Raw genomic sequence first — 21,800 nt, 5'->3', positions numbered from 1 at the left:
GACCCTCTGGGGGGGCTCAGTGGGACTAGCCCCCATGGGGCTTCCGGCCTGCTCGCTGCCCCCAGCAGAGGAGAGTCGGAGTCCCAGCCGGGGAGGAGCTTTATTGAGTGCAACCAGTGTGGAGGGAGGTGATTCTGAGCTCACAAGCGCCTTGGGGGGAGAAGGGGACCTTACGGGGAGAACTGGGGCGAGGGGGTCGGGGAGCACTTAGGTGCTGCCCGAGCAAGGAGGATGTCAGACGCTTCTGGGGGGGTGCCAGGGAAAGGGTCAGAGGTCGCTCTCCCCATAGAGGGCGCTCGAGAAGGCGACGTAGTCCAGAGCCCCGGAGGGGGCCCCGGGCCCGGTGTAGGGGACCATCCGGCGGATGCAGTACTCGGCCTGCTCGGGCGGCAGCTCCCGCCGCAGCTCCTCGCTCGTGATGTAATTCTGCGGGACAGAAGGGGCTGGGTCAGAGCCCCCCGACCCCGCCACCTGCTCAGAGACCGCCCTCACTCCCAGCAGGAGAGGGCTCCCCGGGGGCGGGGTCCAGTCCCAGACGCCTACCTTGTCGCCCGCCAAGATCTTGAAGGAGGCCACCACCTGCTCGGCCGTGTCCGTCTCGGCCGTCTCTCGGGTCATGAAGTCGATGAAGGCTTGGAAGGTGACGACCCCGGCCGCGTTGGGGTCCACCATGGTCATGATGCGGGCAAACTCAACTTCCCCCTAGGAGGCAAAGCCCAGGCGCTCGTTCCTCCCCTGACAAAGTGTCAGGGACCTGCCGGGTGCCGGGTGTGGCGCTAGGAACGGGATCCAGAGCAATGGGGGTACAGAGCTGGCACCCGTCCTTGAGAAGGGAACGTGGGCAGGAACAGGGAGGAAGCTTTGGAAGCCGAGGGGCTCGGGAAGGCCTCCTGGCGGCCAGACTGGAGGTCTGAAAAGGCTCGAAGGGGTGAGGACTATGGCTGGTCTGGGCACGGGGGCGGCAACTAAAACTCTCCCCCTGACAAGAAAAGCTCTCTGAGCCAACGGCACTTAAAGGGTCCAAGGTCCCTCTTCCTCACAGGCCCCATTGCTACGGGGCTAGGGCTCCGAACACCCAAGAACAGCTATACCAAAGCTAATAGTTCCATTGATTGCTGTGTGCTGCGTCAGCCGGGTCCCGAGTCGGGGAAGCAAGGAGTGTCTCCACGCAAGATGGACGGGCTTCTCCTTAGGTTGGGCAGGAGGAAATGGGGCTCGCTCTCACAGTCAGCGAGCTAAGTGGTCTGAGAGGGTCACCTGGCCCCCGTGGACAAGAAGCTGGGCAGGAGCTACAAAAATGTTCTGGGGGCTCTCCCTATAGTTGCGTTAATTTCCCAAGCGTGGGCCTGGTCACCGTGACTAGGAGAAACAAGGGAGGAGGGCCTTGAACTTCCTATAATCGAGCGGGTCAATCGGCAGCTCTCAGCTCTGGGGTCTTACACCCAGAGCTTTGATGATTCTGTCAGATTGGTTAGTGCTGACTGGGAGTCAGGGTCCGAAGGAAGTGACTTTCACGGGGGAGCAGCCCTTGCCAAAGTTTGGGGCTGGGAAACGGACTGTCACGGGGAGCAGCAGAAGGGGCGGTTTGGCCGGCACGGAGAGTAATGTGACAGACTGAGAAGGCTTCAAAGTTGGTTTGGGTTTATGCTAGAAGGGAGGAGCTCCTAGAGCGAGGGGGGGCCCGGGCAGAGCTGGCCAGAGGAGGGCTATGGGATAAGCCCTTCGGGTCCCCCCTATCGTGGGCCGGGAGAGCAGGGTGTGCAGGGGGACTGGAGAAACACTCACCAAGTCGTAGCCCATGGAGATGAGACAGGCTCGGAAGTCATCCGGTTCCATCATCCCGTTCCGTTTCTGGGATAGTCAAGGAGAACGTCAAGCCTCAAACATCCGGCCTCTCCTGCCTCCACCAAGTGCACAATTCTGCTGCCCTCCCCGGCTCTCCCAGCCCCTGCCAGGACCGTTTACTGACCCGATCAAAGTGGTTGAAGGAGGCCCGGAACTCGTTCAGCTGTTCCTGGCTCAGGCCTTTGGCATCTCGGGTCAGCACCTGGTTCTCCACCTCATTGATGGTCCGGGCGATGGAGGTGAGCAGCTGTTCCCAGCCCACGCGGATATGCTAGAGGGAGGACAGGAGGGGAGCATTAAGACACCCTGGTCTTCAGCAGCCAAGGCAGAATGGGGAGAGCAGATGTCCCAGGTCCCTTTCAGCTATAAAATCCCTGGAGGCAGGAGATCTGGATTCAAGTTCTGAGCAGCTTTCCTCCTATTGGGCAAGTCAATTTTTTCTCTGGGGCTTTAGTTCTCTAAATCCCCCCCTAGCTTAAAATATTCCATATTCTAAGCCCCCTCCCCTTCTCTGACATTCTGTGTTCTAAGGCCCTCCCAGCTCTGACATTCTGTGTTCTAAGGGCCCCCCAGCTCTGACATTCTATGTTCTAAGGCCCTCCCAGCTCTGACATTTCGTGTTCTAAGGGCCCCCCAGCTCTGACATTCTATGTTCTAAGGCCCTCCCAGCTCTGACATTCTGTGTTCTAAGGGCCCTCTCAGCTCTGACATTCCGTGTTCTAAGGACCTCCCAGCTCTGACATTCCGTGTTCTAAGGCCCTCCCAGCTCTGACATTCTGTGTTCTAAGGCCCCCCCAGCTCTGACATTCCGTGTTCTAAGGGCCCTCCCAGCTCTGACATTCCCTGTTCTGAGGGCCCGCCCCAGCTCTGACATTCCATGTTCTAAGGGCCCTCCCAGCTCTGACATTCCGTGTTCTAAGGGCCCCCCCAGCTCTGACATTCCGTGTTCTAAGGGCCCCCCAGCTCTGACATTCCATGTTCTAAGGGCCCTCCCAACTGACAATTCCTGCTATTGAGGCTGGAGAAAAGTCCACTTGTAGCCTTTGCCTCTTGAGATCTGGGCTTATATTCTAAGCAGCTCAAAGGAGAACGGTCCCATCTGGGCCGGGGGCTCAGGCCAGTCCCCCAGGCAGCAAACCCTCAAGGGCCCGCTGCGCTCCAAGCGGTAGCGGCAAAGCAGGTCCCTGTGCACTGGGCACGAAGAGCTGACCCCAAGGTGATGGGATGGGATGGGAATGCACGGGGAGAAACTAGAGAATCACAGGAAGACTGACTCAGAGCTACGGAGGATGTTATTACTGTAACCACAGAGAGCAACCCTGAAATTCTGGTTAAACGTCAGGACCAATCTCGGCCTCGGGGACAGCCGATGGCGCTGGGTCCCTCTTCCCCCCAGACAGGTGGGGGCCCACAAGAATGATGCCGGCCACTTTAGCCCCCCCCTTCCTCCTCCTCTCCCCGCCTCCTTCTGTCACCCTCCTCCAGTGCCCTTCCTTGGCTCTACAGCCCCCCCCCCACCAACCTCCATGCTGTAGACGGTGTGTTTGTTGTCAAACACCAGGCTCTCCTGCAGCAGCTGGTGGTCGCCCTCGAGCCGGTCCACGTTGCTCTTGTAGTTGATGATATTTTGTTCCTGCTGCCTCAGTCCCGCCATCTGCTCCTCGAGGGAGCCAGCCAGCCCCACGGCCAGACGTCCAACTTCCTGCAGGGTCAAACACAGGCCTAGGGCGGGGCAACCAGAGCTTTGCCTTCAGGTGCCAACTTTGGAGGGCGCTCCTTCCCACGCAAACGCCTCTACTCTCCTGCTCTCCACCTGTTGCGTCCCTGCCTTCATCTGCCCTCCTGGAGTCTCCCTGCAAAGGACTCTGGGTTCTGAGGCCTGAGGTTTCTCTTCAGGTTTTCTCCAACTGGACTTTCCTCGGCCACCAACTTCCTCCTGACATTCCTGTTGTGTCCCCAGACCGGGTCCCTGCCCTTGGGGGAGGAAGCCCACCCCGCGCTAGGTCCGCCCCCCTAAGGGGGAAGCCCACCTTGTGCTGGGGCCCTGCTCACCCTGCGGCCCCGCTTTTCTCACCTCCACCTTTCCCTGAATCCACGGGCCGATGGCGTTGGCCTGGGCCGCAAACTGCCTGCGGAGCCGCTCGTTGGCCTGCTGGCGGGCCAGCTCCTCCTGCAGCGTCTGGTCCCGGCTGGGCACCAGCTTCCGCACCTGAGCCGTCGGGAGGCCGGATCAGGGGGGGTCGGTGGATGGGGGGCTGGGGGGGTGTGAGGATGGCGGCAAGGGGGCGCCCATCTGCTAAATGAGGGCGAGACTCGTAGAACCTCCAGGGTTGACTGTGTAGGGGAAAAGGCAAAGAGGCCCCGGGCGAACCTCTTCACGGGTGATGGGGGCGGGTGCCAGGCGGAGGGGTTTGGGGGAGGGGCCCCAGCCGGAAGCAGGAGCCCCCCGACTTACCATGTCCCACTTGCTAGTGATGTCCTGGGGCGTGAGGCTGATGTAGGGGTTGGAGGGGCTCAGGCGCAGCCCGTAGGTCTGGCAGATCTTCTGGATCTCCCCCTGAATGCCCAGGATGGCGCCCCGCTCGCGGTCGGCCTCAGGCAGGGTGGCCTTGAACTGCTCGTGCGCGGTGATGAGGCTCTGGGGAGCAGCAGCGAGGGCACAGGCTTACCCTCCCCCTTCTCGGCCCCAGGCGGGGGAGGGGGGCGCTCCGAGGGGAGCAGCCCGGGCGGGAGGTCGGGGCGGTGCTGGCGGCACCTTCCCGGCCAGCGTTCGATCCGCCCGTCTCCATTTCTCGGGCTGAGCCCCATTCAGGCCCACGACCCTCAGACCCGGAGAAGCCCCTGCCCCGAGGGCCCGTCCGCCCAGCCCGCAGCCCCCAACGGGAGAGATGCCGAGGAGGCGGGGCCGCGGCAACCCCAACAAACACAACGTGTCTCTCCCGCGGCTGCCCAGGACCGCTGCCTCACGCTGTACGGAACCAGCAAAGGAGAGGAGGGGACTGGGAAACCAAGCGCCCTCCCCACAGGCTGGCTCAGCTGTCAATCCTCTCAGGCCAGCCAATGATTGAAGAGCAACCAAGTACGGGCACGGGTACTGTTGCTGACGGAAGGCTCGGCCAGCCAATGACGTTGGTGGGAGAAGGGAACGGGCGGGGCCTTGCTTTCTCCCGCTCTCGCGGAGTGACCCACCTGGGTCTCATCCACCGAGTGCACCAGCCACACGTCCTGCAGGTCCTCCACCGCCCCGTCCAACCAGTTGTTGAAAGGCGCCGCCCGGCGGGCGAACTCCAGCTGCAGCTGGTCTATGGTTTCCAGGAGCTTCTCCATCCTCTGGGGAGGGGGGGCACGAGAGGTTGCCCACGTCTGGCCCGCCCCGCCCAGCCCTCCCCCGGCTGCCCGCTCCCGGCCCCTCCGGCACCTCCAGAGCATCCCTTCTTTTCTGAGTCAGCGTCCCCAGGGAGTCCCACTGGTCGCAGATGGCCTGGCAGCGGCTGTTCACTGAGGCTGCGTCGTGGTAATCCAGCTCACTGAAAGGGGCAAGGTGGTCGCTGGGGGGAGGGGGCAGCCCCGATCCCGAGGGCCCCCCGCCTCCCTCAGGGATTCTCATAGGCTGAAGCAGAGGCAATGGCCTTGGAGTCGGGAGGCCCCCTTCCACTCCTGCCCTACCCCGGACATGATTCCTGCAACCCATCCCTCGTCAGCAGGGGCACATAGTAGGTGCTTAATATGTACTGACTGACTTCCATACCCATGGCCAAGAAAGGAACCTAGCATCCAGTAGGTGCTTAATACGTGCTACTTGACTTCTACACCCATGGGCAAAACCAGTATCCTAGCACATAGTAGGTGCTTAATATGTACTGATTGACTTCCATACCCATGGCCAAGAAAGGAACCTAGCATCCAGTAAGCACTTAATAGGTGCTACTTGACTTCTATACCCATGAGCAGGAACAGTGCCTGGCACATAGTAGGTGCTTAACACATGCTACTTAACTTCTATACCCATGGGCAAAAACAGTACCTAGCACATAGTAGGTACTTAATAGTACTACTTGACTTCTACACCCATGAGCAGGACAGTGCCTGGCACATAGCAGACACTTTAAAAATGTTTGTCTACTCGATCAGTTCACCTCTAGAGTCCTCAGTTTACTCATGTGTAAAGTGCAGATAATCATGATAAAAACAGCTGACACTCAGGTCGTGGTGGCAAGGAGCTTTTGTGGACGGCCAGCCTCAGAGTCAGGAAGTCATGGGTTCAAGGCCATGTCCTGGATGGGTGACACTGAGCAAATCCCTTGACTAGCCACTGTCCCAAACCACTTCCTATGAGCGGATCCTTGCAGAGCAGGTGGTGATCTGCACCGGTAGAGGGCATTTCCTCAATGGGAGTTCTTGATCCCCATGAAATCGCAGGGCTGGGCCCCCGGCAGAGATGGGGCTAGACCCCCTGTCCTCGGCTCGGATACAAGATACTGGGCCGGGCTTTGAAGCTCAAAACTGATCTCAAGAGATATTGTCCCGGAGGCTGCACATGGCGGAGCTGGGCCCCAGTTTGTTCTGTGTCCGGAGCTTCACTTTTGGGAGGGCCCAAGAGCCGGTGTAGCCAGGTCCCTGAAGCCCCCCCCCCAAGGATGGTGAAACTAGCCCCAAATCTTTGGGGACACGGGGAATGGAAGGGGGAGGGGTGTCAGGGGAGCGCCCCAGGCTGGAGCTAGAGGCGGGAGTCCCGGGAGAATGGGATGGACCAGGTGAGGGGGACATGCACCCTGAGGAGGGGGAGGGAGGGGGCCGGCCAACCGTACTTGAGCTCCTGGGCTATGGCAGCGATCTGCTCCACCCGGTCCTGGTGGGCGGCCAGGTCGCTCTCAAAGGCCTCATGCCGCCTCAGCAGGGCCCGCACCTCCTGCAGGGAGGCCGATTCATAGTCTCTCTGGCTCAGCAGATCTTCCTTTCCTGGAGGAGGGAGAGGCAGGTGGCCCCGGGCCCCCACAGTCACCCAGGGCACCACCCATCAGAGGGCATCACTTGTCAGAGGGTGCCACCCATCAGAGGGCGCTACCCATCAGAGGGTACTATCCATCAGAGGGCATCACCTGTCAGAGGGTGCCACCCATCAGAGGGCGCTACCCATCAGAGGGCGCTACCCATCAAAGGGCGTCACCTGTCAGAGGGCATCACCTGTCAGAGGGCATGGGGCCGGAGCAGACTTTAACCCGCAGGGAGGCCAATCCTGCCATTTTAAAGCAAGAAACCCTGGCCCCGCCTGGGGAGGGGACCCTTCCCCCGCAGCCGGCTGGTGGGACCCCGGCCCGAGCCTCCCGACGCCCACTCTGGGGCTTCTCCCTGCCCACTCTGCTCCCAGACCCCTCTATTTATTGCCCAGGTTATTTTTATCAGAGCCAGCGGCTGATACGGAAACGCAGCCAGAATCACAGATGTGTGCAGCTCCCTGCCCATCCCACACCCAGGAAAAATACCCACAATCCTGCTCCCGAGGGGAGGCCATCCCACCTCTGCTTGAATACTCCCGGGGACGGAGAGCTCATCCCTTGCACTTTGGAATGGCTCTAATTGCTAGGAAGCTTCTCCTGACATCGATGTGGCATCATCTGTTCCTCCCGCCCCCTGGCTCCTGGCTCTGCCCTGTGGGCCCTCTTCTGCAGGAAGCACTTTGGAAGCTTGGACACGGACTTCACGGCCGCCTCTCCCCATCCCGGAGTCTCTCCCCGCTGATCTCCCCCAGACTCTCCCCCTCCCTGCTGTCCGGCTCTGGAACTGTCCTGCCCCCGGGCCCCCAGAGGGGAAGGTCCTGGTTGGAGCAGGGCCCGCTGAGGGAGGCTCTGGGCCCTGACGGTGACCACCGGTGTCCGGCCAGCTTTATTAATGACTTAGACGGAGTCCTCGATGGACAGGGCCCCGGGCCCCGGAAAGAGCTGAGCTTGGAAGGACTGGGAAGACCCAGTAGGAACATTCCCCACCTCTGATTCTTATTAGTTGTGTGGAAAGTCTCAGCCTCAACTTTCTCCTCTGCAAAATGGGCACAATAATACCTGTCACCCCTCTGCCCCTCACAGGGTTGTGAGGATCGAAGGACATGGCCCAAGGAGGGCCGACCGCTCCTTGGGACCAGATGCAGACCGCCCAGGGCAGAGGAATCGCTCTCCCCCCGACACCCTCCTCTGTCCTCCAGGGTGACCGTCCCCTGACTGCGGAAAGAAATGGCGTGGCTGCCGGCACCCCCCGCCGGGCTCTTACCCCGGGTCCACGTCTCGTGCAGGGAAGCTTTCTGCCGGAACTTCTCCGCCAGATGCTGCAGCCGCTGGAGCCTCCGGATCTCGGCCAGCAGCCAGTCCTCGTAGCCCTTCTCGGCCTGTTCCAGGCCCCGCCAGGCGTTGGCGATGTCCTGGGGAGGGGGAGAGCGGCCCTTCTGCGTCCCTGGCCGGCCTTGCGCCCCCCGCCCCCCGCAGGCCCCGGGCCCCTGTGCTCACCGAGACCAGCTTGCCTTCCGAGGGCATGAAGGCGGGCCGGTGGCTGAGCCGAAGCTTGGTCTGCAGCGTGTTGAAGTTAATCTCCAGCTGGCACTTCTCCTGCACGCGGGGCGGCTTGTGCAGTCGCCGGTACTCCCGGAAATCCTCCAGCTTCCGCTGCATGGCGCTCATGCTGGGCTCGCTGGTCCGGTTCTCCAGCCAGGGCACCGTGCGGCGGATCCATTCCAGCAGCTGGCCGAGAGAAGGTTCCTATCTTGCCCCCGGCTTCTCCCGTCCCGCCCGCCAGCTTGGCCCCCCCGGGCAGCCCGGGGGTTCCCCAGAGCAAGGCCGTCCGGTTCTGGCCCTTAAGCCCCAAGGCCGAATGTGTCCCGGTCATCGGGCCCCAGAGACACCCACCTCGCTGGCCAGCTTCTCATACTCCTCCATCAGCTTCTCATTCTCCTGATTCACCGCCAGCACCTTGCAGATCCTATTGGCGGCTGTCTCAGCCTGTGGGGAGAGGGTCCCGAGGCAAGACTCCCTCAGGCCGCTTCCTGGGTGGGCTCTGTCCCCTCCAGGCCGGCCCTCCCTCCTACGGCTACGGGGCCCCAGCCTCCCCCATGTGCAGCCCTGGATCCCCCCGAAGGTCCCAAGATCCTGGATCTCCACCAGGCTCTAGGAAATTGTATCCAATATCGTGTCTTCTCACTGTCCTTGTATCCTAACTCCCAGGCCACAAATCCCCCAGGGCCCTACTGCTCTGCATACAGCAGGGACTTAATAAATGTCCGTCAAATGAGGGAGTGAAGGAATAGAGGAGGAATGGGGCTCATTCCCCAAAACCTGAGTCTTGGAACCATAGGGTCCCCTAGGGACTTAAAGTAGCATCACTACTCAATGCAGGAAAAGCCCGTGGGCCCAGTTTCCTTGGGGGGACCAGGCTGGAAGCAGTCAGGATGGTGGAGGAGGAGGAGAGGGGCCTGCCACGCAGGCTTCCCCCCGAATTCTAGGGGACACAGGAACAGCCCCGAGCAGGGATTCTTCTCCAGGGAAGGTTCGGGGGCCAGATTGGCCTCCCACGGCCCCTTTCAGAAACTCAGGGAATCATAGAACTGGAACAGCCCTCGGGCACTCTCACTCCACGTGGGCAACAGCAAGTGACTTGCCCCAAAGACCTCAGTAACTCTGCCTGAGATTTGAACCCAGGATTTTCCACAACCTGGTTCCAGCAGGTGACTCCCCCCCCGCCCCCGCCCCAGTGAAACTGGTCCCATGTGCTGCTCCTGCTGCAGAGTGGTGCTGGCGGATCCCGGGGGACCCCCCAGTTCCAGCAGCTTCAACCCCAGAGCTTAGCCAAGAGTAGTTGGCAGGAGGCCAGCACCCTTGCCAGGTGGGCATTGAAAGGCAAGTCCTCCGCATTTGACCAATCAGAGAACGGAGGCCCCAAAGAATGAAGTTGTGGCTTTCCAGAACCCCAGGACTCCAACCCAAGGCCTTGGGAACAACGCCTGTTCCACGCCCTTGTCCTGGTCGGCCTTGGAGCCCGGCCCACCTCCGAGCTGCCCCCTTCCCCAACCCATCCCCACGGCAGCCCGTGCTCCCTGCACCTGCTCAGCCCCAGCAAAGGCGTGATAGAAGCAGGATACGTAGGTCATGACGGCTTTCTCATCCGGCTTGGGGGTGTTCACGATATCTGGGGGAGCAGGAAACAGGCCTTAGAAGTCCCGCCTCCCCCCCGCTGTTTCTGTGACTCTCTCTCTCTCTCTCTCTCTCTGTCTCTCTGTCTCTCTATCTCTCTGTCTCCCTCTGTTTCTGTCTCTGATATCCCGACTCTGGCAGTTACCAGCTGTGTGACAGTGCACAAGCCACTTAAATTTCCTAGGCCTCTTCCTGTAAAAAACGCCCATCCCTTCTCATCTCGTGACCACAATGGTGGGCAGAGACTCCGGGTGTGATTTTAGGTGTTTTTCTTTTACATTTAACATTTCTGTGTTCGAAAAATCCTCATCAACCCTTGCTTTTATTTGAATAAAATACAAGCTAATATAACCAAAGAAAGAAAAGTCCCAGAATGCCTGGGAAGTGAGTTGGGGCAGGCGCCCTGCAGGGACCATGGGAGAGATAAGAAGTAGGACCTCGGGGGCCGCCTGCTCCAAGTCCCCTTCACTTTACAGATGTGGAAGCAGAGGCCCAGGGAGCCCAAGCAGTTGCCCAGGTCACACGGGGGTTGGAGTGAGATTGGAAACCAGGCCCTCAGGCTCCTTCCACTGCAGCTTGTCCCCTGTGAAAGCTGAGCACCGCCCGCCCAGCACAATGCCCCCTCCCCAGGCAGGCTGAGCCCCTCGCGTCTGTGGATGTCGCTGGTTCCTGATCACGCTCACCTTCTGCATCCAACATTTTGGGGATGTCCAGGTACTTCTCGGCGACCTCAAAGGCGGTGTTCAGGTTGCCGATGGGGTCATCCTGGGAGGGGAGCAATTGTCAGAGCCAGGTCAGAGGTCAGGCTCAAGGGGAGGGGGCAGCAGTATCGGTGACATATTCAGATGTTGGCTGGGACAGGACCCCACCTTGCGCAGTTTGGCGTAGTCGATGAGGTCGGGGCGGTGCCGGTGGATGAGAGCACAGAGGGCCAGGCCGTCCTTCCAGCTGGGGTGGAGAGAAGTGAGGTTGGAGCCCTCCCCCAACATTAGAGCCGTGAATCCCACCCCGAGCTGAGGGGCCATTGAGCTCTGAGCCGGTTTGGCCCTGAATCTTGTGCCATTGAGGACAGGAGACCCAGAGGGCAGGAGTTCTGGTGCCAACAAGCGTTCACTGCCCCTTCCCCCTCTCATCTATAAAAGGACGTGGTTGAACTCAATGACCTCTAAGTTCTTCCCCCTCAACTTTGGCCTTCCATGTTCTCAGGGCCCCCAGATTCTAAGGGCCCCCAGCTCTGACACCCCAGGTTCTCAGGCCCCCCAGCTCTGACACCCCAGGTTCTAAGGGCCCCCAGCTCTGACACCCCAGGTTCTCAGGCCCCCCAGCTCTGACACCCCAGATTCTAAGGGCCCCCAGCTCTGTCACCCCAGGTTCTCAGGCCCCCCAGCTCTGACACCCCAGGTTCTCAGGCCCTACAGCTCTGACACCCCAGGTTCTCAGGCCCCCCAGCTCTGACACCCCAGATTCTAAGGGCCCCCAGCTCTGACACCCCAGGTTCTCAGGCCCCTCAGCTCTGTCACCCCAGGTTCTCAGACCCCCAGCTCTGACACCCCAGGTTCTCAGGCCCCCCAGCTCTGACACCCCAGGTTCTAGCCGCTCCCACATAGGGGCCCTCCAGGGAGAGTGACCCAGGTAAGCAGCATTTGGGGGCCCCGAGCGGGGACCTCGTGTGGAAGTTTTGCACGTTCACATTCCGGTAGGGCGCTGTCTTCCGCTGACACCACAGGAGCAAACCCTCCTTGGCCGAGGTCTCTGGGAGGAAGCAGAGGAAAGGGGCTGTGAGGAGGCCGAGGGGCTGGCAGGGCCAGTCCCGCCCACTCAGCCCGGCTCTCACCCTCCACAGAGATGTCCTGGATGGCAAAGCGGAGGATGATGGTCCAGATCATGCCCAAAGTCATCTTCAGGTTCCCGTCCACAATTTCTGGGGGGAAGAGTCAGGTCAGGGAGAGAGGAGGTTGAACCAGGGCATCCCCTCCCTGCCCCCCCCCCCCCGCTAGCCCAGGCACCTCACCTTCAGCCCCGATGGACACGAGCTTGACCCCTTTGCTGGCGATGAAGTCCAGGGCCTTGTTGACGTTGGCAATCTTGTGGAAGCGCATCTTGCCTTTATCCGGCCTGGGCAGCCTCTCCCCTGGGAGACGGGAGAGAGCCAAGATGGTGGGAGGCCCCCAAGAGCCTTTTCAGTTCAACTCAAAAATGTTATTAAGCACCTACTGTATGCTTGGCACTAAGGATAGAAGGATGGAAAAAAAAGACATTCCCTGCCTCAGAAAGCTTACAATCTAATAGAGACAGAGACTGGGCCTGTTTCACGGCGTCAGGAACTCCCCGGATAAGGAAGTAGCAACAATGATTCAGGGCCCTATCTTCTCTTTAATTCGTTGTTTTGGGGGGTGGTCTAGAGCAGAGGGGCCAAACACGTGGCCCACAGCCCACCTCAGTGCGGCCGGGACTAAACCGACTGGAACACACTGAACAACGTAAATAACACAATGAAATGAAGACGATGTTCATATGGTTTAGTGGCCCCCGTTTCTCCTTGAGTTTGAGCGATGACGAGAGGTTGAGCCATTTGTCCAGGGTCACACAAGGCAAAGACAAGACTATCCATTATACCATGCTGCTTTTTAAAGGGGGAGGGAAGGAAATGACATAAATAATTAGATAAAACATCAAAGACATGGGAGCCTCGCTAAGAGACACACAAGCACCGTATGAACCCGATTATAAAACACTCTCTATAAACAAGGATCTAATCAATTAGAGAAACATGAATTGCTCGTGGGTAGTCTGATAAAAATGATAATAATATGAAATTAATTTACTTATTTGGCTCCGTGCCGACTGAACTACTAAAGAATGACTTCATAGAGCAAGAAAAAATAATAATGAAATTCATCCAGAGGAACAAAAGGTAAGGAATTAATGAGAGGAAAAATGAGAAGGAAGGAAGCCTGGAAGTATCCGATTTCAAACTATACTATAAAGCTGCAATTATCAAAATAATTTGGGACTGGGTAGGAAACAGAGGATGGTCAAGAGAATCGATTAGGTACAAAATATACCGATGCAAATGAGCACATTAGACATGAATTATTGGGAAAACTAGAACGCCATCTGGCAAAACTTGGTACAGATTAACATCTCCCCCGACATACCCCAAGATAAGCTATAAATGAGTATGTGATTTCGAGATATAAAGTGCGATATTTATTTATGCAAATTAGAAGAGCGAGAAAAAAATGATGCTTCAGATTTATGGAGAGGCAAAGCATTCATGACCCCAAAGGTAGAGAGAATCAAAAAAGGGTCAAATAATTTTGAGGATATAAATATTTTTTGTATAAAACCAATTCGTCTAAAATTGGAAGAGAAACAAATAAATACGAAACAAAGTTTGCATCGAGTTGCTTCAGTTCTTCAATAAGTGTCTCGCTTCTAAGATAGGGAGCCGAGTTCAAATGTATAAAAAAAAAAAAGCCATTCCCCCATTGACAAATAATCAAAGGAGATGACGAGGCAATTTTCAGAGAAAAGCAAGCTATCGATAGCCATGAATAATAATAATAATAATAATAATAATCCATTGTTAATGATAATATACAACAATGGTATATTAATATATAATATTATTGTTATGATAATTATAATTATTGGTTATTATTATTAATTAGCCATAATAGCCATATTAAAAATGCTCTAAATTATTAATAATTAAAGAATATGCAATAATTGATCATTAAATAAGAATTAATAAGAAATAAATAATTTTAAAAGAATATGCAATAATTAAAGAAATGCAAATTAAAACAACACAGAACCTCACATTGATCAAATTGTCAAAGTTGACCAAAAAAGAGAAAATAAATACTGGAGGAGCTATGGGAAACGGGTCCTTGAAAACACCGTCCGATGGAACACAACTGAACCGACAATTCAAGAAGTCCTTTGATTTGATCTATGTGTTTGTCACAAGGGTTATGTTTTTCTTTCTTTTTTAATAGGAGATGGGAAGAGGTAGATACTCATTAACAATTAAAAAACCTAAACTGTTAAAATTGCATAAATGAGTATGAGAAAAGTTTGAAAATAAGTGGAGGAAAAATAAGAAAATTACTGTTTGTTTGTTTTTTGTTTTTTGTATTTCTGGGTAGGAATTCAGAAATCATAGAGCTAAGATTTTCTCCTCATTGTGAGGAGCTCCCAGTGTGGAAATTCCCTCTACTTATGCAGATTAACGACTATTCTGCAGTTGAGAGTCTTGGGGGCTGCGTAGGGGCTCTGGGAGGTTCTTGTTCAGGGTTACCTTGCTGGTATATGTCCCAGGTGGATCTTCCTAACCCCACTAGCTGGACAGAAGAGGTCATTCAGGGAAGCTTAATAAAACCCCAGAGGACCTCTGCCTCCGGATGATCTCCTGGCTCTGAGAACTCTATGACCCCAGGCTCTTGGCCCTCACCTGATATGACCTCCAGGAGCAGCATGAGTTTAAGGCCATTGCGGAAGTCCTCTTCGATGTTCTCGATTTGGGTCCCGGCCTTGCGCAGGTGGGAGTTACACCAGGCTGTGAAGGTCTGGGAACAGAAGGAAGAGAAACGCTAGGAGCTGCTCCCTGGGAGGCCACAGGCTGGGCCCACTGGCCTTACAACAATCCTTGGAAGGAGTTAGTGTGCACCCATTGGACAGACGGGGAGACTGAGGCTCCCACATCAGCAGAGGAGAACAAGTAGAGAAAACCATAAAAAATGTTCATGTACAAGGCAGAGTAAAGTGGCTTGGGGAGGGCGGGGCAGCAGCAGCAGGAGGGCCTGGGGAAGTCTCTGTGATAGAGGAAGGACTGGGGCTGAGCCTGGAAGGGAAACCAGGAACTCCAAAGGAAGAGGGAGGAAGAAGAGCATTCTTGGCATTGGGGACATCCAGAGTCAAGACATGGAGACAGAAAATGGGTATCATGGGGAGGGAGAACTCAGGGAGATGCATTAGGTTGTAGATCTTCAATGGGGTCCTAGAGACAACGGGAGTCAGTGGGCTTTGTGGGGATCAGGCCAGATGTGGGGAAATTGCTTCGGCAACTGTTCATTAACGGACTGGAAAGGAGAAAGACTCCACGGGACCAAGTGGGAGGTCATTGCAACGATACCCTGAGAGGTGGTGAGGGGCTGCCGTGGAGGGGAGGAAGGGGACAGCGCAGGAAGCCAGAGGGACATTATAGAGGTAGAAATGACGAGATGGCGACTGCTTTGGTACAGGAGGTGAGGGGACGTGGGTGATCGAGGATGATTCCAAAATGGCGGACCCGGGAATCCATCCTCAGCGTAAGTGGGGAAATTCAGAAGAGGGTGGCTTTGGGGGTCAAGATAATGAGCTGTATTTTCTACATGTTGAATTTGAGAAATCTAGAGGACATCCAGCCATCGGGGGTTCTCTTGGCAGAGATACAGAGGAGTTGGCCATTTCCTCCTCCAGATCGTTTTACAGAGGAGGAAACGGAGGCAAAGAGGGCACAATGACTTGCCTGGAGGCATATAGTAGTGAGTGTCTGAGACCATATTTGAAATCAGGAAGAAGGGTCTTCTCAACTCCAGACCCACAGCTCCATTCACTGCACCACCTGCTAGTCCCTAGATCTAGAAAGACTCTTATAGGCCATTGAGTCGAACCCCTTCATTTTACAGGTAAAAAGGGGAAGCACAGAGAGATTAAGGACTTACCTGGGGAGGCATTTAGTTAGTAACTGTGTGAGGTACGATCTGGACCCAGATTTTTCTTAGTCCAGCATCCCAGCCTCCACCCAACGCTGCCATGTCGTCTTCAGGGGGACGATAATTAAACATGTGGGAGCTGATGAGGTAATGTGATGATTGAGAACAGTTCCAATGATCTTGTGATGGAGAGAGCCATCTGCACCCAGAGGATGCTGGGAACTGAGTGTGGACCACAACATGGCATGCTCACTCTTTTTGTTGTTGTTCGCTTGAATTTTATTTTCTTTCTCCTTTTTTTTTTTCTTTTTGATCTGATTTTCCTTGTGTAGCAAGATCATTGTATAAACATGTATACCTATACCGGATTTCACATGTATCTTAACATGTTGAACATGTATTGGATTACCTAGAAGGGGTGGGGGGGAGGGGAAATTTGGAACACAAGGTTTTGCCAAGGGTCCGTGCGTATGTTTTGTAAATAAAAAACAGGGAGAAAGGAATCGCTGGGAACTGGAGATGCCCGAGTCATTGGGTGATGAGGTCAGGAGCCTCTGCAGAGGATTAAAGTGTGAAGGGAAAGGAAGTGGAAGCAGGAGTGGGAGCCGGTGTTTTCCAAGGAGTTTGGCGGAGAGAGGGAGGAGAGGCTCCAGGGAATGGTGGAGTCTTGGGGAGGGTTCTTAAGGGTGAGGGAGATTCGGCCGGCTCCAGCAGTGGGAAAGAAGAGAATGAAGATGGGAGGGGATGGTTGAGGCACAGGTTTCCTGGAGAAGGTGGAAAGGCTGGATCTGGTGCAGGAGACAAGGAGCTGACCATGGTAGTGAAAAACCCCAGGCAGTCGGGGGCTGCCCTAAAGAAGGGGGGGTAGGGAATGGTGTCAGGGTGAAGAGAAGGGGAAAAGGAGGTTGTGGGGAAGAGAAATCTTGTCTCAGGACAGTCCAAGCCGGATCCTGGGCTGCAGGGGAAAGAAGAGCAGCTTCTGCTTCGTTGCAGAGGGGGACAAGGCACGGAATCACTCAGGGTGGAATTGGAAGAGCCCTGGGAGTTGGGGGGGGGGCAGCGGTCCTGGGCCGGCCACGGACTAAAGTGGGCAAGACAAGGAGGCCAGAGATCGGAGGCTGGAGCAGAGGGGCCAGCTCTGCCCCTGCTCGGGGCGGGAAGGTGCTGAAAGGGCCCGAAGCCCTAAAGGTGATGGGAAGGGAGGGCTCCTCCCAGAGGCCCGAGCGGCTTCCTTTTTGGCATCTGGACCCCACGGCCAAAACAAGGCGCTCCGGGCCCTAGAGCAGAGTCAGGGAAGCAGGGTGTGGACCTGGGGGGTGTCCCTGGAGAGTCATGGAAGTGGAGGCGCCAAGGAAGTGGGAGGCCAGACTTCACAGGAGGCTGGCTCTGGCGGGGAGAGCTGGGCCAGATTGTGGCGGAGCGGGTGAGAAGAGGGAGCCATTGGGGCTCCATTCATGAGAACATGGGGGTGAGAGTGGTGGGCAGCCGGGCCCTCCCGGACTTCGGGTCGGGGGTGGGAGGAGGCAGAGCTGGCCAGGGGAGATGGGGCTGGGGGCACTGAGGTTGCTGGGAGCACCGGAGAGATGAAGGGCTAGGAAGGAGGGGGCCGTGTCCAGCAGAAGGGGGCTCGGCGGGCGGAGGCGGGCAGGGCTGTGCGAGGTTAGCGCTAAGTTGGCTGGGGAGGGTTTGGGGCAGGCGGCCAGTCCTGATTTGTGGGGATTAGAGGAGCCTGGGAGGAATCTGCTGGCCTTAGGACTTGGGGAGGATCAGATGTGGAGAACTGGCTCAGAGACACAAGTGCAATGGCGGCAGGGCCCAGGCAGGGCTGGCCTCCGAGGGGAGCCCCCGAAGACCAGGAGGAGTGGAGGCAGGGAGGCTGAGCCCCGGCCTCGGTACAGAGCAATGGGCTCAGTGCTAACCCACCCACTTCCTCCCCCTCCCCCAGTTTTGGCCTGAGCCCGGGAATCACCTTGGGCTTGAGCAGTGGAAGCCCTGGTCTGGTCACTTCCTGGGAAACTCCTTGAGGGGAAACATGGAGCCAGGGAGTCCCCGGCTCCAAACTCAGACTGCTTTGGAAGGAGAGTTGGGGGGGGGGGTTGGGGACACCCTCCTAACTACCCTAAAAGGTCAGGATCCAGCAGACAGCAGCTACACCCCTTCCTGAGGCTCCCCCAAGTCGCTGCCTCAGCAGAAAGTGTCCATCTGGCCAGAGGGTCAGATTACTGGTAAGGAGACCCGGGCAACCCCTCCCCCTCAGCTCCGACCCGATTCCCCCCCACCCACCTCCCGGCCCTGGTTGGGAGGACTGAGAGTTAGAGGCTGGGTGCCCTAGATTGGGGCAAGGGAGGTGCTGGGACTGGATCTCTGAGTTGGCGGCATCTGGGTGTTAGGTTTGACTCTGCCACTGGCTATACAGGAGCCCTAGAACATGGCTCTCTTAAGCCTCAGTTTCCCCATCTGTAAAATGAGGAGTTTGGACCAAGGACCCATATCCAGTGTCCAAAGGGGCTGCCTCCTTCTCTCTGCCTTCATTCTATGGGCCATGGGCGATAAGCAGAAGGCTCAGATGAAATGGGGGAGGGGCGCCTCGGACTAGATTGGGGGAAAGTCTTGGGGGCCACAGGAATGGGGAGTGGTTCTGAAGCTGAGCTCTTTTTCCACAGCCCTCCACTCCAGGCTGGGGGCTTCTCCACAGCCCCCCCCTCCAGGCTGGGGGTGGGGTATGATTTCAGTCAGAGGGAAATCTTGCCGGGGGGGGGGGCAGTCTCCACATGCTCTGGCCTTCTCCCCCCCCAGACCCCCGCCAGAGAACCCGGCGTCTGCGTAAGGGAGAGGCGACCAGCTCTACCCCATTGTGCAGAAAGGGGGCGCTGAGGCGGGTTTGGAACCATCGCTCGCAGCCCCCCATTCTCTCGCCGGAACCCAGGAGCCCCGGGGCCCCAGCCCGGCCCCCTCACCTTCCGCTGCTGCTTCTCCCAGGCAGGGTCCAGGAGCAGGTCCCGGTCCCAGTCTTCCTCCTGCTCCATGTACTCCCCGCCCCCATAGGGACCCTGGCCCTCGCCCAGGCCCTCGGGCTGAAGCACCATCATCATGCCCGCCTCCCTTGATTCTGCCCCGGCTCGGCCCGGCCCCCGGCCCCCGACGGCGGCGCCCATAAATACCTCCCGGGACCCGGATCGGGTTCCCGCTAAATTTGGAAATGAAGGAGGGGCAACGGGAGGAGGGGGAGGGAGGGGGCGAGGACATCAGGGGTCCGGGCGGGGGAGGGGAGGTCAGACAAAACCGGGAGGAGGATGATTCCTGCTGCCCCCTCCCAGTCCAGAAAAACCGGGGAGATCTTTGGGCGTCCAGGCGCCTCCGAAGCGGTTTGACGTCGTTTGTCCGAGAAAGCCCGGGGGGCGGGGCTCTCTCCCTGGGTTGAAACCCCTTTTCTTCGCACGTCCGAGCTGGGGGAGAGTGGGGGAGGGGCGCGCGGGGAGAGGAGAGCAACCCACCATCCACCCGTGTCTTGGACAGAGAAGTCGAGGCCTAAGGAACGCCCTGAGTGGGTTTCGCTTTTTTCCTGGAACGGGGGTGGGGTGGGGGGAGAAGGGGGGGCGCGAATGTCTGGGAAGGTGTGGGAAGCCCGAGGCCGGGCGCTAATCCCGGGTAGGATCCCACGGAGCCAATTGGACGCGACCGAGGCTATTAATACTCTGGGCCGGAGCTGGCCAGCCGGGAATGTGCTGAGGCAGGGAGGCGCGCTCGGGTGCAATTCCATCCCCTCCGCCGCCGAGGGAGCCGGGGTGGGCTCAGCGCTCGGAGCAGGGACCCTGGTGGGGGCGGGATCAGGGATCCTGGTGGGGGCGGGATCAGGGACCCTGTGAGAGCGGGATCAGGGACCCTGGTGGGGGCTGGATCAAGGACCCCGGTGGGGGCGGGATCAGGGATCTCGGTGGGAGCGGGATCAGGGACCCTGGTGGGGGCGGGATCAGAGACCCTGGTGGGGGCGGGGAGCGACCCCCGATGCACCGCCGTCAGCACACGTCCGGCACGTGGCACTGTGCAGTGACCCCCGGAGGGAGGCCCCGCCCCCGGGGGAGAGGGAGGAGGGATTGGACACGGACACACGGCGCCCAGGCTTGCAGAGAGGGAGAGTCTCCATCCCGGAGACCCCAAGTTCCACGTCCTTTCCTGGAAAAACTACAGGGGAGGGGGCGGGGGGGGGGCGGGAAAGGAAGCCGCGACCACCGAGAGTCACCGGCCCAGCCCGACCACTTTTCCCATTTTCTTTTTTGACAGGATTGTCCTTCCGGCAGATCGGGGTTTGGGGTAACCGGGATTGCAGCAGAACACTTGTTCCACTTTCTTGAGATGGTTCTGGGCTGGAGCGCTATCAGCTGCAGCAAAGCCCAGTGGGGGGAGGGGCGACTGAAACCGATTGGCGGCTCAGGACTGCTGAAGCCCCCCAAAGACCCCTTGACGGCCAGTCCAGTGTCAAGTTCCCAGGGCAGCGGCACCGGGATCCGTGAGGTGGAGGAAGGCTTAGATGACATACGGGGTTTGCAGGTGCCAGAAAACAAGAAAGGGGGACCAAGAAGGGGGAGGGGGGCAGGCTCTTACGGGCTTGGACCGGGGACTGAAGTGCAATAGAATTGGGGTCTAACAAGTATAAGACTGAGGACAGTTGGAGTGTTTTAGTAAGTTAAGAACTGGAACCAAGTCAACAACAGGACAGGGTAACCCAAAGAGGGCATTTACACTAAGAAATACAGCCTAGAAGGTTGGCCTCCAAGTCAGAAAGACATGACACCATCTTTTTCCTCAGGTAAGTGTTAGCTGAGTGACCTCGGGTAAGTCACTTAATCTGTCTCCTCATCTGTAAAGTGAGGGAGCTGGTCTCTCCCAGATGCCTGCACTGCGTATGGAAACATGAGTCTTTACTCCCAAGGAGCATACATTCTATTGAATTTTATTCAATCAGGGAAGCAAGAGTGTTTGTGTACACAGCAGGTGCTTCATAAATGATCAGTTGCTCCGGGGAGAACAACCCTAGAGTATTTTGCTCAGTTCGGGCCCCGTGTTCTAGGAAGGACATTGACATGTTGGAGACCCTCTGGGGAAGGAGGATTCTGGGTAGGTTATTGAAGACCACGTCCTATGTGGATCAGCTGCAGCAAGGAGAAATGTTTTTAGCACAAGTGACTGAGGGAGACCTAGAAGGGCGTCTTCCTATAGCTGAAGGACCGTCACATAGGACCCTATTGGATTTGTTCTACTTGGCCGGAGGTCCAAGAACCAACGGCTGAGCCAAGTAACGGAGAAACCCTCTTGCAGTGATGCTGTGGAATGGCTGTCACGGTCCGTGAAGATTAAAGTTGAGCGGCATCCGAAGGGCGAAGGCGAGATGGTTTTCAGGAGGATTCAGCATATTACTCAGGAAGGAACATGAAATGGCTCTTGACCCACTGACTGAGACACGTCCAGGGCAGCAGTTCCGGATTCAAATAGAAACTGGGGCCCTTAGATAGCACCTAAGGATCTCTGTGGGCTACATATTGAGGTAGAAAGTCACACATGACCATCATCTGCGTTCCGGTGCATTTTAATTTATTTCGTTCACTATTTCCAGTTGACTCTGGCTTGGGCTGCACTCAGCAAGGTCGCGGGGCTTGCGCAGCTGGCAGGCGGCACGCCTGATGCCTCGGGTCCGAGGGACTCCAATAGAAACATGTATGGAGGGCAAAGAAGCTGAGCTGCTCATTCGGTGAGATCATAATAGCTGGGATTCGCTTGGCATTTTACAATTTGCAAAGCATTCACACGTAACTTATCTGATCCTCACCAACAACCCTGAAAGGCAGCTGCTGGTATTATCCCCATTTTACAAGGGATCATGGGACAACCCATGGAATGATTCACTGGTGTCCAGGCAGCGAGAAGGGACGGGAGAAGATTCCTTCCCCACCTCACCCCAGCTGAACCTTGAAGGATCCGCATCTGTGGGAGGATGGGCAGGCACAGCTGGCTGGCATCTGCGTGTTTGAGGAGAATCCCCACCCCTCCACCATGAGATTGAAGATTTAGAAATGCTGTGACAGGA

The 21,800-nt window shown here is 57.2% G+C and overlaps 1 protein-coding gene across 1 annotated transcript; it reads right to left on the bottom strand.

Annotated features, from left to right (window-relative positions):
- Positions 1-81: 81 nt before the first annotated feature.
- ACTN3 (actinin alpha 3) lies at positions 82-18,848 on the bottom strand. The gene is made up of 21 exons (XM_051964952.1): positions 18,676-18,848; positions 14,476-14,590; positions 12,028-12,147; positions 11,851-11,937; positions 11,681-11,768; positions 10,886-10,964; positions 10,700-10,781; positions 9,926-10,011; positions 8,736-8,828; positions 8,340-8,570; positions 8,107-8,254; positions 6,654-6,804; positions 5,264-5,372; positions 5,035-5,175; positions 4,301-4,483; positions 3,920-4,054; positions 3,368-3,547; positions 1,970-2,116; positions 1,786-1,851; positions 544-702; positions 82-426 (listed from the first exon to the last, which is right to left on the bottom strand). The coding sequence occupies exons 1-21, from the start codon at positions 18,808-18,810 to the stop codon at positions 268-270; spliced, it is 2,694 nt and encodes an 897-aa protein (XP_051820912.1). The 5' UTR covers positions 18,811-18,848; the 3' UTR covers positions 82-267.
- Positions 18,849-21,800: the final 2,952 nt, after the last annotated feature.

Source organism: Antechinus flavipes, chromosome 6 (assembly GCF_016432865.1).
Source record: "Antechinus flavipes isolate AdamAnt ecotype Samford, QLD, Australia chromosome 6, AdamAnt_v2, whole genome shotgun sequence".
Taxonomy (NCBI): Eukaryota; Metazoa; Chordata; class Mammalia; order Dasyuromorphia; family Dasyuridae; genus Antechinus; species Antechinus flavipes.
Note: the sequence above shows the minus strand (reverse complement) of the source record. Positions and strands in the feature narration are given on the sequence as shown.